The 16,533-nt window shown below is 37.7% G+C and overlaps 1 protein-coding gene across 2 annotated transcripts in view; it reads right to left on the bottom strand.

Moving 5' to 3' along the window:
• Positions 1–16,533, bottom strand: part of MAP4K5 (mitogen-activated protein kinase kinase kinase kinase 5) — a 95,899-nt gene that overhangs the window by 39,051 nt on the left and 40,315 nt on the right. For both annotated transcript variants that reach the window (XM_087922485.1, XM_026698771.2), the window contains exons 4-6: positions 2,151–2,241; positions 1,565–1,629; positions 965–1,020 (exon numbers count right to left, since the gene is read on the bottom strand). In XM_087922485.1, the coding sequence (XP_087778611.1) occupies positions 965–1,020; positions 1,565–1,629; positions 2,151–2,241 (212 nt within the window). The remainder of the gene's footprint in view (positions 1–964; positions 1,021–1,564; positions 1,630–2,150; positions 2,242–16,533) is intronic.

Genomic DNA, 16,533 nt, shown 5'->3' with positions numbered 1-16,533 from the left:
AATTACTACCATAAGAAATGTCTATATGGTAACATAAAAACTCCAGCTGCATATTTGTTGCAGATAACTTGTTACAATAAGTTCTGAATATTGTTACACTAAGTGCCAAAACTTCGTGTCAAATGTAGTCCTAACACAATTGAGGTACAGGCAGTCATTGTCTAACCATTACAGTTGGGATTGGAAACTCAGTTGTTGAGTGAAACGGTCGCTAAGCAAGACATCATGTGACTGTTTCATTCAACAACCACAATCTCAGCATTCCCAGTTGTGGTTTTTAAGCAATCTTGCAGATTGTTAAATGGACAGAATCCCAGGTTAGAACTGTTAACGTGCTCGTGGGGCTGGGGAAAACCCCGTGAGGCCTGGCATAGGCCCTATGTGTTTCTCCACCGAGGGCCTAAACATGATCCCTGACAAAATCCAAGTAGGATTTTCAGCCCCTGACAGGGAGACGCTTCTGCCCGGCCTGCACTGAGCTTCCCAAGGGCTTCCCTTTCCCAAAGGTACCTCCTAGTTCTTAATGTACCTCTAACTGTCCTGCCTCTCTGCCTCTCTATGGTAACATGATTTCAACCATAACATTTTCTCATTCTTTTCAGAGGAACATATTTTGAACTGGAATTTCTAGAAACTGAAACTACACTATCCAGAAACACGGAAATATTAAGTGTTATCCTCGTTCTTACAACTTTATCCATGTTGTTGTTCCCTCATTTCACTGTTTCACATGAAAATTAAGAGGCAGTAGCGGTTACAGAATTGATTTAAGATATCACTTTAGAAGCTACTATTTGCTTTGAGATGCATAGAGATACTTTAATTGAAATATGCAAAATACCTGTTTTGCTTTCAATAAACACAGAGCAATAGCTGACTGGAGTATGAACTGTACTCCCCCACCCCAGTTTAAATCACAGCTCAGTCCGAAGAAGTGACTTGGTGACCTGAGGCAATTCATTACCTGCAATGTCTCTCTGCAAACATACGCAATCTGTAACTCTGACAGAGGACCCGTTACTGAAAGGAAAAGCAAATTTACAAATGCTGAAATATACAGCAGCAAATTCTTGATTAAATTAAGTCTAACTAAAGCATCAAAAAAGCCAAAGAACCAACCCCATATTGCTGAAATGGATGTGATGCACCAAGAAATAAAAAATACAAAAGATTAGGCCACAAATTCATCCAAGCACGGCACTCAAATTTTCACAGTGGCATGCCACATGAATTTGGATGCATATACAGCTGTGATAACATCCCCTTTGCTTATTTCTTGTATCCAAAAAAATTAAATGGACTGCTTTCATGATGAAGAACTGGCTGGGGACTTCTGGAAGTTGAAGTGCCCCGTGTCTTAAATTTGCCAAGGTTGAGAAACACTGGTTTAGCAAACCTCTTCTCACCAGAGGAGCTTGATAATAGGCAACCACTTTCATGCTCATTAGGAAATAACATTGTTATATTTTTTTACAGTAAAATTATCATGAATACAAAATGGAGGAAAATAGGGAAGAAGAGGGATGCAATAAAAGTTAACACAATAAATAAAATCCTCGGATACCATGGTAAATGTCTTGAAGGGACCCTCCTCCACAGTATTCCATACAAATCCATAGCTTCTCATGGCTAAAAAATAAAGCAAAAATGATCAGAATCAATATCCTAAAACAATCCAAACTGAACAACATGCAGCTACCATTCAATTTATTCTTCAGACTGTGGGCCACAAGAATTTCCATTTACAAAACAACAGCAATTGAGCAGCTTTTAAATGTGATATGCTGTTAGTTCTCACCTACCCTTAAAGCTAAGGGCAGACGGGCTTTTCAATTATCAGATGCCCTATAAATGTGTGCGTGAAATGAGATCAACTCTAGTGAAGGATGAATTTTAATGAAATGCCGCATTCCAGTGAACTGGAAAACAGATCACTTTTAAGTTCAGTGGAAAAGTTCAGTGTTATGTCATCCTAGACAAAGAAAAGCTTCCACACCTAGCAATAAAGCTTTAGTAAACTGCATTTTGCAATAGAGAGCTAACTCTCAATACTATACAGTTTCCAGGTATATTTGCAGATGAATTTGGCTACCTCCAGGAAGTTGTCATGGAAAATAATTTAGGTCAAGATAAAACGCAAGGGGTCTTACCTGAGATAGCTTCCGAAGTATGCTACTATATTACAGTGCTTGCATTCTTTAACCATATAGATTTCTTGCTGTATTAATGAGAAATCATCTCCTGAAAAAAAAAAAGATTGTGCAAATTATTATGATGGGTTTTGTAATTTGCAAAGGGATCTTAGTTCATTACTTTGATATGGTGATGAATTGAATCTGCATCAACTGCATATAACAATAGTTTGGGAGCAGGTAAAAGGTAAAGCAAAGGTTTCACCTGTCCAGTCATTTCACCATTTGAGTGAAGGCTCATCTCGATTTCTTAGCCAAGGGAGCCAGCATTGTCCAACATCATTTCTTTGGTCGTGTGGCCAGCATGACTAAACGCCAACCCACATGGAACGCTATTGCCTTCCACCAAAGTAGTACCTATTTATATACTCTCAGTTGTATGCTTTTAAACTGCTAAGAGAGCAGGAGTTTTGGGGTTAGGGGATACACCAATACATTATTTGTTTTTAGTTGTGGGTATAATTTGTAGTGGCAACTATCCTGGAAGATAAATTCCTTTTTCTCAATTGTGAAAAATCCAAACCTCAAAACACTGTACATCTAATTGTCTTAAAACTGGCAGAATTTGCTAGTGATATCTCTACTAAGTTTGCAAATCCCATTCAATCCTGCTTCCTCCGCCCCCACCCTGTTCCCCAATCCCATTTCAGACAGTTGAGGAAACATTCAAGAGTTAGGAAAAGGAAACAGGGGCTTTGAATCTGAAGAGAAACTTCAATCAGTCTCAAGATAAACATTTCGAGACAAATATTTTTTTCTGACCACAACACTATGCAAAGTCTCTGTTGACTGTACAGTACAGTAAAACTGGTAAATGGTTTCAATATCAAATTAAATATGAGAGGAAATAAAAGATGTTGCTGTCAAGTTCCAGGATAGGCCTAAAAAGATGAAAAAATTACTCAGTTTGTAAACACCAAAAATGGATGAAGTATCACAGTTTAATTAAGTTGATTAAAAATAGAAGAAAAATTTTACAGTACCACATCAAATCACCATGTTCCACAAATTGAAGTTTTCCACATCTAACAACCAATGATTTACTTTATCTGAGTTTTTAATCTATAACCGACAAATCTTTTGAATTGGGTGGCCTATGAATGTGTACAATCACTCACCCACTCAATCAATATCAATCTGCAGTCTGTTACCTGACCATTTGTCACCATAATGCCACATTATAGTACTTACGCAAGGGTTAATCCACATTTTAACATGTACATATACAAATAATTGAATGATAGCCTACACAAAGATGTATATCAGTTTTTTATTATATAGCCTCTAAAAAGAAACTTATTTGAAACAAAAGTTATAGTAAATCCCTCCAAAGATGTATATGCAAGTAGCTGTTTTGCCCATTTTCATAAATTTAATAGTCTCAGCAATTTATTGGAATAATAGTGTCATGAATTCAACCATCTGACAAGAAATACTGTATTCAAAAACATATTTTTTCATTAGAATAAATCATTAGAAGCTGTCAAATCAAACTAATATTACTAATTATAAAAAGAAAGTTTTATCAAATTACACTCATTATACAAATTACCATGGTGGTCCTGAACTGTACAAGCAACACTATGTTGTCACTCTAAAACCAATAGTTTCCCCATTTTTCTGCCCCTTTACTTCTTCATTGCAACGTAATGAGATTACATAAAATGTACTCATGAATGACTAAGTTCCAGCCTAGCAGAAACAAAATTCAATAAAAGACTAGATCAGTACCCTTGATTGTTTACAGATCACTTATCAGTGTACAAATTAAGTTAGAATATTTACAACTGCAAGAACGTTTCTAGCAATTCTATGAAGCCAGAGCATTTACAAGCTCCAGAAAGGATTTCTATCCATCTGGCAGTACAGCTCAGTCTGATGAGTTTCAGTAGCATGTTGAAGGTGTGTAGAGGCAAGTATACACACTTCTGGGACCATGTGTCTCCTGGGGAGGAGGAATAACAATAGCACTTAGACTTATATACCACTTTATGGTGCTTTACAGCCCTCTCTAAGCGGTTTACAGAGTCAGCATATTGCCCCCAACAATTTAGGTCCTCATTTTACCCAACTCGGAAGGATGGAAGGCTGAGTCAACCTTGAGCCTGGTGGGATTTGATCTGCCAAATTGCAGTAGGAGTAGCTTGCAGTACTGCACTCTAACCACTGTGCCACAGAATATTAGGAATAATATTAATAATATTAGGAATAATAGGAATGCTGCTATCCTGTCCCAGCAAGAGAAATATGTCAGTTGGTGAGAAACACCATACATCACATACATAAGTAAGGTATTAGAAGAACTAGGACCTATAAGCAAACAGAGATTGAAGCAGAGGGACACCCCAGAACAATGACACTCGTCCACAGTTATTGGGGGAAAACTGAGGAGTTCAAAATGGTCCCAGTGCAGGCATGTGAAAAGGAAACTGGCTCACGTAAAAAGAGGGAGGAAAAACAGCATAGAACAAGAACCTGAAAAAGCAACACATGTAAGATCCTTAACCAAAAATTCCCAAAGCACATTGCCTAATCAATTTGAATTGTACTTCATTTATATTTTTACATCAAAACATAATGCACTCAGTGCATCATTTTACTGCTTTTTCAATCTTCATCACGACTGCTTTTTCTCTAGCCGAGCAAAAAGCGCCAGCAACCCCTGCATGCCACAGTAACTGGAAAAATGCACACAAGCCCCAAAGGACTGGAAGCATCTTATGAAACTTGCTGGTTGCAATCACGCTGCTCTTTTATGATAAAATAGCCTGGATATGCAGAACCATTCCAATTTTCAAACTGGTTGCATCCAGTGAACTTCCTTAGGGAAAGGACTGGTGGTGTGGAAAGATATCTTTGATGATTTGCCATGCTGTGAAAGAGATCACTCCTAGCTTCCTTAGATTTGGTGAATTCCTCTGGCATTCAAAGACTCGAGAAAAGGCTTTTCACTCTCTCACTCTTACCCAGAGTTCTGAATACGGCTCAAGTGCTGTCCCACAAGATAAGCTCTTGTGGCACAGCAGCAGAGTATATGCCTCGGACAAAGAAAGCCCTAGGTTCAAATCTCAACTGAAAGGAATGGCACCGTAACAAACGTGTTAGTGAATAACGAGTCATTAGTACAGTTGGATTTGAAAGGGAATTAGAAAATTAACAGAAAATGCAATTGTCAATGGCTAATCATGACGTCTTGTGTTTTTTGGCATTTTTTAAAAGCAAAATTTAAGAGAGGGCGTTTATTGTGCTGCTTGCTGGTCCCTCCTCTGACTAGCTACTGAAGAAGCAGGAGGCTGTACCAAATACGCCCTTGGTCTAACTTAGTGTTAGTTCCTCTCATATTCTTAGGATGAGGTAATGGGACAATAAGTCTTTTGCCTAAGTTTGTGGCAGGCTGGTTTAAGGATGTATCAAAAGATTATATAGTTTACGCCAACGTCTTCTTTTAAGGCTTTTCAAAGCAAGCTGAATTTGAACAGTAGCCGTAGGCAATTTTTTTCCAAGATAATCTTTACAAAAAGAGGAAGTTTAGTTGGAGGGAAAGGCTTTGTCCATATGAAATCTTACAAAGAATGCTGAAGTTTCACAACATTTTTGGATTCTCACTCAAGATCTGAGTATCCCCTTCATTTTGCTTATTGGTTGTCCTGACATGAGCTGGACTACATACATATCATACCCATTTAGATTAGGGAGGGTCATTGCATAGAGTGGTGCGCCAAACAAATTGTACTGTGTTGCAAGACACAGCTTCCCACCATTCCTGGTTGCCTTAATTAAAAAAAGAAGTAGATCCCTCTATCCAGCTGGCTTGCTGCCCCCATTAAGCTAGCAGTCATGGGAAGCTGTCCCGACTTCTGTTTTTCACCCATTATAAATGCCTTCTCTAGCTAAATAGTTGGACAAATCAAGAACTCCAAAGAGCAAGTATTCAAAACAGCTTCTAAGCCTGTGCTAAGTGAGAACAGGGAATTATGATTGTCTATCAATGCGCCTATCACTCCACAACAATACACAGTGGGTGTAGCAATGGTGGATCTCCCAGCAACTGTACACCATATAACCACAAGTTCATCAGTGGTCATGATAGGGTCTTGCCCATGGCCATCAAAACAGTGTCCGTGCCAGGAAGGAATAAATAACAAATTCCAATGAGCATACACATCACTTTTTTGTGCGTGTACAAAGATAGCATTCAAAGGCCTAGAGCTCTCAAATGCAAAATAGACAGCTGACCCTTGAAAATTGGAATTATTTGCTACTTCAGAGTTTCCCAATTTATACTACTCTTTTTCCCCTGTTAAACAAAGCAAAGAGTACAGGAATAGGCAAAGATCCTTAATTTTACATATACACTGATAGGGTCCGAGACATCTGTAATTAACCAGAGAAAAGATCTTGGAGTCAATGTAGACCAGTGTTTTTCAAACTTGGCAACTTTAAGATATGTGGTCTTCAACTTTCATGCCGACTGGGGAATTCTGGGAGATGGAAGTCCACATATTGCAAATTTGCCAAATTTAAAAAACGACATAGACTCAAAGTGCAGTAGATGGGAGAAAAGCAAATTCTGTGCCACATCAATTACAAAAAGGAATTAAATATGAAACTGCCAACACTGCCATCCTTATACATATTTGTATGTCTGCATGTAGAATACGATATAAAGTTGTAATCTAACTGAAAAATGATATAATACCACAGAAAGAGCAAACAGGAGAGAGCAACTGAAATAATCAGGGAGCTTGGTCACTCTCCCCCACTAGAAAAGACTAGAATGTGTCAGTCTCATATAAAGAAAATATTTATAAAATGTTCTATTGCTGGCACCTCCCACCAGCAAGACTTGCTTGGTAGGATGTTCCCTAATATGTCACCCAAATGTTGGAAGTGTAACTTTAGCCAGGGAACGTATTTTCACATGTGGTGGACATGTCCTAAAGCCCAAAAATACTAGTCTAAGATACAGACGTGTTTAGAAGAGATGACAAAACTAAAGATTAAATTCAACCCAGAGACCTTTCTACTTGAAATGACAGAGCCGACATGGAGCAAAAAACACCAGCATCTGATATCACATATCATTACAGCGGCAAGGATAATCTTTGCCCCAAACTGGAAATCAACAATGATACCCATGGACCTGGCAGTAACTAATAAAATCCACCAATGTGCAGAAATGGTTAGACTAACCATATTACTAAAAAATAAGGAAGAGGGGGAGTTTTTTACAATTTGGAATATATGGTACAAATGGTTGTATAAAAAGGAAGTAAAGATGTCTAGTGAAACTGATTAAACAAACAACAAGGGAAAATGGAAATACGGATAAATGTATATATAGCTATGTAGATATGTAAAGTAATATAATTAAATATTGTATTATAATTGTAGTAACATAACAAAAAGGATTTAAGAAATAAGTTATAGATTGTAACAAATGACTTTAATTGACACTAATAGAAATGTACACTACTATGAAAATGTTGCAAAAATGTGAGATCATGTTTCTCTTTTTTTAAATATTTTTTTGAAACTTTCAATAAACATTAAAAAAAGAAAAGACTAGAATGTTTGAGATTTGTTTTTTACAAGTAGTCCTCGATTTACAACATTTAGTGACTATTCAAAGTTACAACGGCATTGAACAAAGGGACTTATGACCATTTTCATACTGTGGCAGCATCCCCATGGTCACATGATCAAAATGCAAACACTTGGCAACTGACTCATATTTATGATGGTTGCCATGTCCTGGGATTGTGTGATCGCTTTTTGCAACCTTCTGACACTGAACAACTATGGCAAGAAAGGTCATAAAAAGAGGCAAAATTCACTTAACAACTGTCTTGCTTAGCAAAAGAAATGTTCACAAATAAAGGCGAATATACATATCCCGGGATCCTGCCAAAAAAAAAAAGGGGGGGGGTCAATTGTGGTCATAAGTCTAGGACTACCTGTATTTGGAAAAAAAGATAAATGGGGAATAACATTGCGGGCTTCAGAATAATGCATTTCAAAGACAAAGTAGACAGAGATAAGCGCTTCTCTTTTTCAGCCCGGAAGGTATGAAAAATGGGAGCTCTGCTGTTTAAACTATGGCTTCTTCCTTCACCTTTCTACAGTTTGTGCTCTACTCTTGTGTCTGTAAAATTCTGCATATCTTGATAGTACCCTATAAATAACCTAGAGGGGAAATGATACTACCATGTCAGCTTTGCTATTATGCAGACTTTCTTTTTAAAGTATGAGGTGCTGTGGGAGGATAGGAGGCCCAGGTCTGACTGGAAGCCACAAACCCTGATGTGGAAGTTGTAAATCCCACATCTGTGCAAGAGAACAAGCAGTCGCTGATGGTTAATGCAGATAAGATGGCCCAACCACATGCAGAGACTCCACTGAGACTCTCGCCGCATTACATTTCCGAGACTTGTAACTGAGGAATCTACCTCTTTAGCTCAGCCCTAGCCAACAAATAAACTGGCTGAGAATCAGCTCTGGAAACTCATAAATGACAGACACAGATCTAAAGCCAAACATACAGATAGCAGGCTACTAAAATGACAGCAAGCTATTAAAATAGGTTTTAAGAGGGAAGACAGGACACTATGCCAATCTCCAGACCTTGCTTTTATTTCACTCTTATCGTTGGGAAATATTACACAGCATTCTTGCTGTAAAACCAGCCTTATTCTCTAAGAAATACAGCTAAGATCTTGGTCTAAACCAGTGGTCACCAACCAGTGGGTCGGGGACCACTGGTGGTTCACAAGAAAATTTTGATGGTCCGCAGAGAAATGTCACCCCAAAGCACCCCCCAAAGTAATTAATCCAGGCTGCACAGGAACACAAGGTTGCACTGCCCACATGGCCCGCAGGAACACAATGCTTGCGTCGCTTGCATTGTGAACAACACGAGGTAGTGAGGGGAGGGGGGAAAGGGCAGAGGGGGCAACTTGCCCCACTCGCCCCACGCACCTGGCCTGGCCACCTGGCTGCTTCTTGTTGCTTCTTTCTTCTTCTCCTTTTGGCTGCATGCAAGGAAAGCAGCAAAAGTCTTTCTTTCTCTCCCCCAAACTCTGCCAGAAATGAGTCTTTGGGACCCTGCAAGGCATCCTGCTCCAAGAGGATGCGCCAGTGCGACAAAACTCACAAAGACTCGTTTCTGGCGGAGTTTGGGGGAGAGAAAGAAAGACTTCTGCTGCTTTCCTTGCATGAAGCCAAAAGTCTCTCTCTCTCTCCCCCCTCCCCGAGATCGGAGCTGGAGACGGTATCCTGAGATCCCAAATAAGGAATGATCAATTGGTAGGAAAACAGGTTGGGAAATTTTCCTGAAAACTTTTTTGGGATTTTCCCAGGGTCTCTGGTCTGCGGGATTTAAAATTATGACTTTGGTGGTCCCTGAAGTCCAAAAGGTTGGTGACCCCTGGTCTAAACAAAAAGTGGGAAGATGCAATACTGCTCTTCTTTATGGTGGGGGGTTGCTCATCACAATGTCTAGGGGACAGGAGAGTAGCACTCAAAAGGAGCTACCTTACTCAAATATGCATAGTAGTGGCTGGCCTGTTCTCACATTTCTTGAGAAGAATCAATTATTATTGGGGGGTTTTCCCCTGTAGCATACATTATGAAGGTTCTGATAATGAATGTTATGGTTGCTACTGACCAGTAGAAGGCACTATGTGATTGGTCAGTGCTTTCTGTTGGTCAGTAGCAATGATAGCAACTTAAGAAGCTATAGGTTAACCTTCTGTTTTGCTATATGCTCTCATACTAGAGAAAATTTTGTGAAATAGTACAAACAAACTATAGTAAAAAAGAAGGCATACTTATATAGCTTCCTGCAAGAAGACCTCCCTTCCTACAAGCTCTGGCAGAGAGGCCAAAAGAGCTCTATAGCTAAACACACTGTATAGGCATCACGTGTGAGTTCAAATCCCATTAAAGGATCAAACAATATGGAAGATATCAACCCCTGGAGACACCCAATAAGAATGACAATATTTGTGTGTTATTTCTTACTGGTCAATAGCTACTATAACAATACATGTTAAACTATATCAAAGTTGTTTTAAGGGAGGAAGTCTTGAGGCTTCTAATATAAGGTCTGGACAGCATATCAGCAACTTTATAATCTGAGGGTGTATTAAGAAGAAGAAAAATAACCTGTTTGGGGCAATCAGTAACAAACTATAGTAACATTGTTATGCAAAAGTCATGCTCATCTCTGACATCTGGGAATGATGTATGACTTTCCTGAGTTGTGTAATCAAAATCTCAACCTGCATAATGCAAAAATGCCATAAGAATTGACTGACATTTTTTTCAAAATAGGTATCACACATGGAATTTTGGTGATCTGACAGACACTAAGATGAAGCCTGAAGCTTTTGGAATTGAAAAGTGTTCCACTGTAGATGTGTGTTGTGGATATATGCACATTGAGGCACATACAGATATGCTGATAAAGAAGAAAAAACAACGTTTGCCTGAGAAAATTATAAGAATGTATAGAATGCCTGAACAGGAAATAAAATGAGAGAGGATAAAGCAGAATTGCCACCAAATTACCTGACTTATGAACACCAAAGAAAACCTTCTGTACTAAATTCAACTTCAATTTGCTCAGTTTCTCATTCTTCCATTGTGATATATATCTCAACTCTTATCAGTTTCTGATATTTTCTCTCTGTTTCAGGTATTCATTAGATTCATAGCCTAGCTTTCCTCCAAAAGCACAAGAACACACAAACCATACATAACACTTATCTTGTTCAATCAATCTCCCTCATTCCCAACCACTCTCTTGCAATAGCGACTGGCTTAAAACCGTCCAGTGAATCTCTGTTGCTATGGAAGATTTGAACTTGGGTCTCCCTGGTCCTCAGATATTATGCCAGTGGAAAACCACAGGTGGGAGAAACTACTTGGTAATGGTTACAAAATATATTTTCAGTCCATATTTTAAGAAAACATTAGACAAACTCAAACTCGCTCTGCTTTAACTTCCTGGAGTATAAGAAGGGAAAGGAAAACATAGTTAAGCTTTCCAGATTCTATTGCTAAAGCCTACTTCAAATAAAATAGATCTCCAGCCATTCTTGAAGAATCTATTTCCTGAACTGGACTACTTCAAAGATCTCATAACACCAGATTTTTTAATAAGCACTTTTTATAAAATATGTTCATTTTTACATATGTGTTTCCTCAATATACAGAGGGTTTTTAAAATCAGTTTTCTTCAATATCTTATACATTTGCACACCTTTATCCAATACAGATTTTTTTAAGCACACGTTTTCCTCATGTTGAAAAAGACATTTTAATTTCCTATTTTTAAGTTACAAACCACATCAGTAACTTTTAAAAAACTTGGTGACATACAGGTTTGAGGAGTTGAAAATATGTCAAATTAAAATGCAAGCTAAAAAGATCTGACTTTTCTAAAGTTAAACTAGCGGTTTGTCAGCACAATTCTGTGTTTACATAATAACTAAACCACATTATGGTTGGTTTGGCTGTCTCCACTGAGTCCAAACTGTGACTCGGAATTTAGCTGAGTCCTTTGGCTACATTCTGTAATCAAAGCTTGTTACAGGCTACTTGCTCTACCCAGTCTGATGTAGCTTCTTAATTCAGTGATTAATATTCTACTTGTTAAGCACTTCTTAGTACCCCAGAAACACAATGTGGGATAAAGGAGAGGCTATGAAACAGAATCCTTCATACCTAAATGATGGTTTTTGCTCATGTTGTTTGCTGATAATAATAAACTGGAAGTCTCAAGCAATACAAAGATTGGTGAGCTATTTGGCCTTGACTGCAGAGGGAGCTGTTGCTAAGGTGATTAACTTGATCTTTTACCAGACTTCCATCAGATTTGTTTCCCAACTGGGTTCAATGCTAAAAAAGCATGTCATACAAAAACTGTCAGCGTCAACTCAGGCAGAAGCTTTTCTATTCCCACTTTAGGGCATTTCAGGTAAACGCAAAGAGTTTGCCTTTTACATGTAATACTTGGGCCCATCTTCTAAACATTGCCCCCTTAAATCTTTTGCTCAGGCAAAATCAACTTTAATCAGCTGCAGCTGCTTAAAATAAGTTTTAATTCCAGTCAGCAGATGGCAATTGATTGTGCATGCATCCTGGCAAATACCCAACCCTTGTAGAATAGAAGCTGCTAGCAGAAGGACAAATCAGCAGGCCTGTTTGACAGCCTAGGAGTGGGTGGTATTTGGATCTAAAACATCTTTGCTCCAGATCTGAATACAGAGCACTTCTATGAGAAACTGTTTGACTCATAAAATGCCCTCATCAGTCTCTGCTCAGTTCAGAAATCCTAATTCAAGCATCACAGACAGACTGGATTCCTAAACCTCTGACTTAATCAGGGTTGTTTCATTCTCAAATTATTCTTATCATTAGGAAGTTTTTTCCTAGCATTTAATCATATTCTGCCTACGCTTCTCCATGAGACAGTTCCATTCCATCTGAGCACTGAAAGAACCATGTATATACATGAGTGCTCTTCTTACTTCCTCATTTTTCTCCTTTAATGTTGTGACTTTGGGACAGTAAGACTAGGGATAGAAACTATTTTTCTTGCAGTTATTCTTTTTCCACAGGCAAGCTGTTCTGTTAGGCCCTTTGGCTGAAAAATGAAGTAAAATTTTAGAGACTAAATATATAACAAATACATTTTTTTCAAACTAAACATATAGCTACTGTAAAAATAATGAAGTGTTTATCTCCCATTCAATCAGAATGATGTTCCAAACTACTTTCTGAATGAACTGAAGGAGTCTGTCATCCCACTCAATCTGCATAGCTGCAAGACATGGTTAACTGATTGGCACTGTAGCAAAGCCAAAACCTCAGCTAGTCTGCAACCTTGGGAAACATTTTCTCCAATGCACCTCTACATCAGGTGGCACCATTCCCTATGCTCCCCCACCCACTGCAAAACACAGTTTGCCTACCACACCCCCAGTTCTGGTTTCATACTCAGTCAGCAGGTTGCAGAACTAAAATGTTTGCAATCAACAATAAGTAAGAACAAACCAAAGGAAAATAGACAGGATTTACAGAACATTGAGAATGGTTTGTAAATTAAACAGATTATGATGTCTCAAGGTTCCGTATAAAACCCGTAAGTATATATAAGTATGACCAGCATTTGCCCCTAAGTCCATGTCACACTGGAGGCCTATAGTCTTGGAAATGGTGAACTAAGTGCAATGTTCCTACTAAGTGATTTTACGCAAGCAATCGGAAAAGAAAAAGTGTGAATAAGAAATGTAATGAACGTCTAAAAATAGGATTTTGATGCACTCAAGGTTGACTCATCCATTCATTAAAAACAATTTTACTAGAATGTGTTTTAAATATTCGTTATGGCATGAGATATATAATTAAAATGACAAATTTTGGGTTTAAGTTTTTGATATAGATTTTGGTTTTAAAAGGTCTTTAAAATGGGAAGAGATGGAAAGACATACACAAATACAACCACTGTGAAATTGTTATTCATAAAAAAGTGAACTCTCATGCTCTTAAAAACAAAAATGGAGAGACAGTGTTATTTGATTGGGTGGCCACTGCAATTTCTGATTGTTTATTTAGTGGTCCGTGCTTCTTGAAAATTGAGAAACATTAATCCAGTCTTAATTCATATTAAGATCCATATGTTGTGCCCCCCCAAAAGGAAACAATCTGAAATTGTTAACAATGTTCTGTATTACACTGGAAAGAAATCTGATTTTCTTTAACTTTAAAAATGGACTGCAACTAGTAAGCCATGTTTAAAAAAAATCAGGGCAATTCAGTCATAACAGATAGACAAAGTAGAAGATAATAATAAAACAAAAATAGGAGGAACATGGGGTTCACTCTCCGTTTAACAAGTTCCCCAAACCCCAAAAACTTTAACCTTCGACTGTCTACTATTGACTTCACCCCTTTCCGAAGAGGTCTGTAGGGGGCGTGCATAAGCGCACCAACGTGCCTACGTCCCTGTCCTATTTTTTTCTTTCTTATATGTATCCATTTCATATATTCATAACTATGTTTATACTTATACCAATTATCTTACAATTGCTTGACTAAATAAACAAACAAATAAACAAACAAATAAATATTCCAGATTAATATTTCTCCAAAAATGTGGCACAGGATATCAAACACTAGAACTGAAGGGAGGGGGCACATTTAATTCCTGTTGAAGTATCCTTTAAGTTTTGGTATCTGACCTTTGTTCAAAGACTGGCTCTTATCCCAGGGTTACTGCTGAAAGAAATAAACTGAAGAAAAGGGCGAATGGCTCCAGGTTCTTTGGAATAAGAATCTGATGAGCAATGTGATTAAGAAAACCAATTCAGACTTCCGGTTTGAAGGGCTTTGGAGACAGACAGAAATCCACGATCGTGCACGGTTTCTGTCTGGGCTCGCCGCTGGAGCACCCCGAGCCGGCTGGTTTCAGGGCTAAGCCACCCTGTAGAAGTGGTGAAGAGGGGGGTCGAGGAGAGCCGCATCTCTCCTCCTCAGCTGGCCATTACTCCCTTTCCCGAAGGCGGTTGTAGCGGTGGTCAGAAATGGCCACCTCAAAGAAGAACTTGACCGGAAAAGACTGTGCAGGAGGAAGATAAGAAGTGAAAGTTTTGGCTGACCAGGTTAAATTGTGAAAGCAACAACCAAGGTACCCTGGACTTTAAACTTACAAAAAACAACATCGCTCCCAAAGAAGAGTCGGAAGCAGCGAAGGAAAGTGAAACGGGAAAGGTTTGGCTTTTTTCTTCTCTCTCCTTCCCTATACTGACAACTAAGAGACTTAAATAAGAAATTGGAAAAATCCGCTTTGACATCAAGAGGCAATTAAACTGAAAATAAAACAAAATGCCAAAGGGATAATAAAGATTTCTGGACATTAAAAACTTTCTTTTTCATAAGCAGGAAGGGAGAGAAAAAGAATAAGGGCAGGATCTGGAAGAGGGAGGAGACTGCCTGGAATTAAAAAGAATCTACAGTAAAACTTCAACAAGATACATTTTAACTGAACCTTTGCAACTAAATAGTAACCCCAGGAAGAGAAAGTGAAAAAAAAGAGCAAAAAAGAAACAGCTTGTGTGTATTTGGATTATTTGGTGATCTTTGGATTTTTGGTTATTATATTTGAATGACTAAAATTTATACAATGGCACCACTTCTGGATGAATTGAAAATGGAACTTAAAAAGTACAAAGAAGATGCACAAGAAGGGAAGGGTTCTTTTGGCTTCGTTTTTCAATTCTTAGAAATGGAGATTTGGAACTATGAGAAACAACAAGAAAAGACTGCAAAACAAGAAGATTGGGACAAAGAAGAAGCCATCTTTAATGAACAAGTAATTCTATGTGGGGAAGAAAAAGGAAAGGGGGGAAAGAGAATGGAGAATTTAAGACTTAAAAAAACAACCAAAGAAAAGAAAAATAATTCGAAAAATAAGTATAATACTGGAAAGCAACAGAAAAGGGGAATACAGAAGAGAGAAAAAGAGGCAGAGAGACAAGGGGGTAAAGAGGGGAGAGGGAAGAAGAGAGGGAAGAAGGAAAGGAAAAGAAGTTACAAAGGACCGGAGCAAGATATAGAGAAACAGGACTTATTTAGAGATAATGGGTGAAAATCTAACTGAAAGAGGGATTCTGTAAAGGTACATAAGATTGTATTGTTATATTAGTAATAGAAATAACTTTAGAAAATTGGAAACAATGTATGATTAAACTGAGGGATAAAATAGTTAGTGTAATTTAGTGAAACGTTTGTGAATAAATATGTGAAATAAAATAAATGAGAAAATTGAATTAGGAAGGAACGGGAACATTTTGATTAGTTAATGTCTTATAAAATATAAGTGATGGGGGGGAATTAACTATGGAAAGCTTATAATTATTCCTATAGAAGTATGATATTTAATTGAAAAGTAATGTTAAAGATATTAAGACTTTAATGAATATTAATGATAGAATTGAATTGGAATGGAATGTTGTTTTAATTATATACATTTATATTTTTTTTCTTTTTTTAAGAATACAGTGTGTATTTTAAGAATGTACCAAGCAGAATCCGAATGGAAGTTATGTATTATATTGAATGTTACAACTTTAGGGAAAAGATATAAAGGCGTCATACTCCAATCAGTAACTACAGGAGAAATTTTGTTTAATGAGAAAAGATAATAGATAATTGAAACAGGACAGACAAAAAATATAAATACAATGATTTGAATTGAGAGGAGATAATTAAAATAAAATTGAGAAAATTAAAAGAGGGGAGAAGCTATGCAGAAAATGTAAAATAGTAATAAGAA

Source organism: Pseudonaja textilis, chromosome 1 (genome assembly GCF_049901715.1).
Source record: "Pseudonaja textilis isolate UNSWEBS1 chromosome 1, rPseTex1.2, whole genome shotgun sequence".
Lineage (NCBI taxonomy): Eukaryota > Metazoa > Chordata > Lepidosauria > Squamata > Elapidae > Pseudonaja > Pseudonaja textilis.
This window is presented reverse-complemented; position numbering and strand designations above follow the sequence as displayed.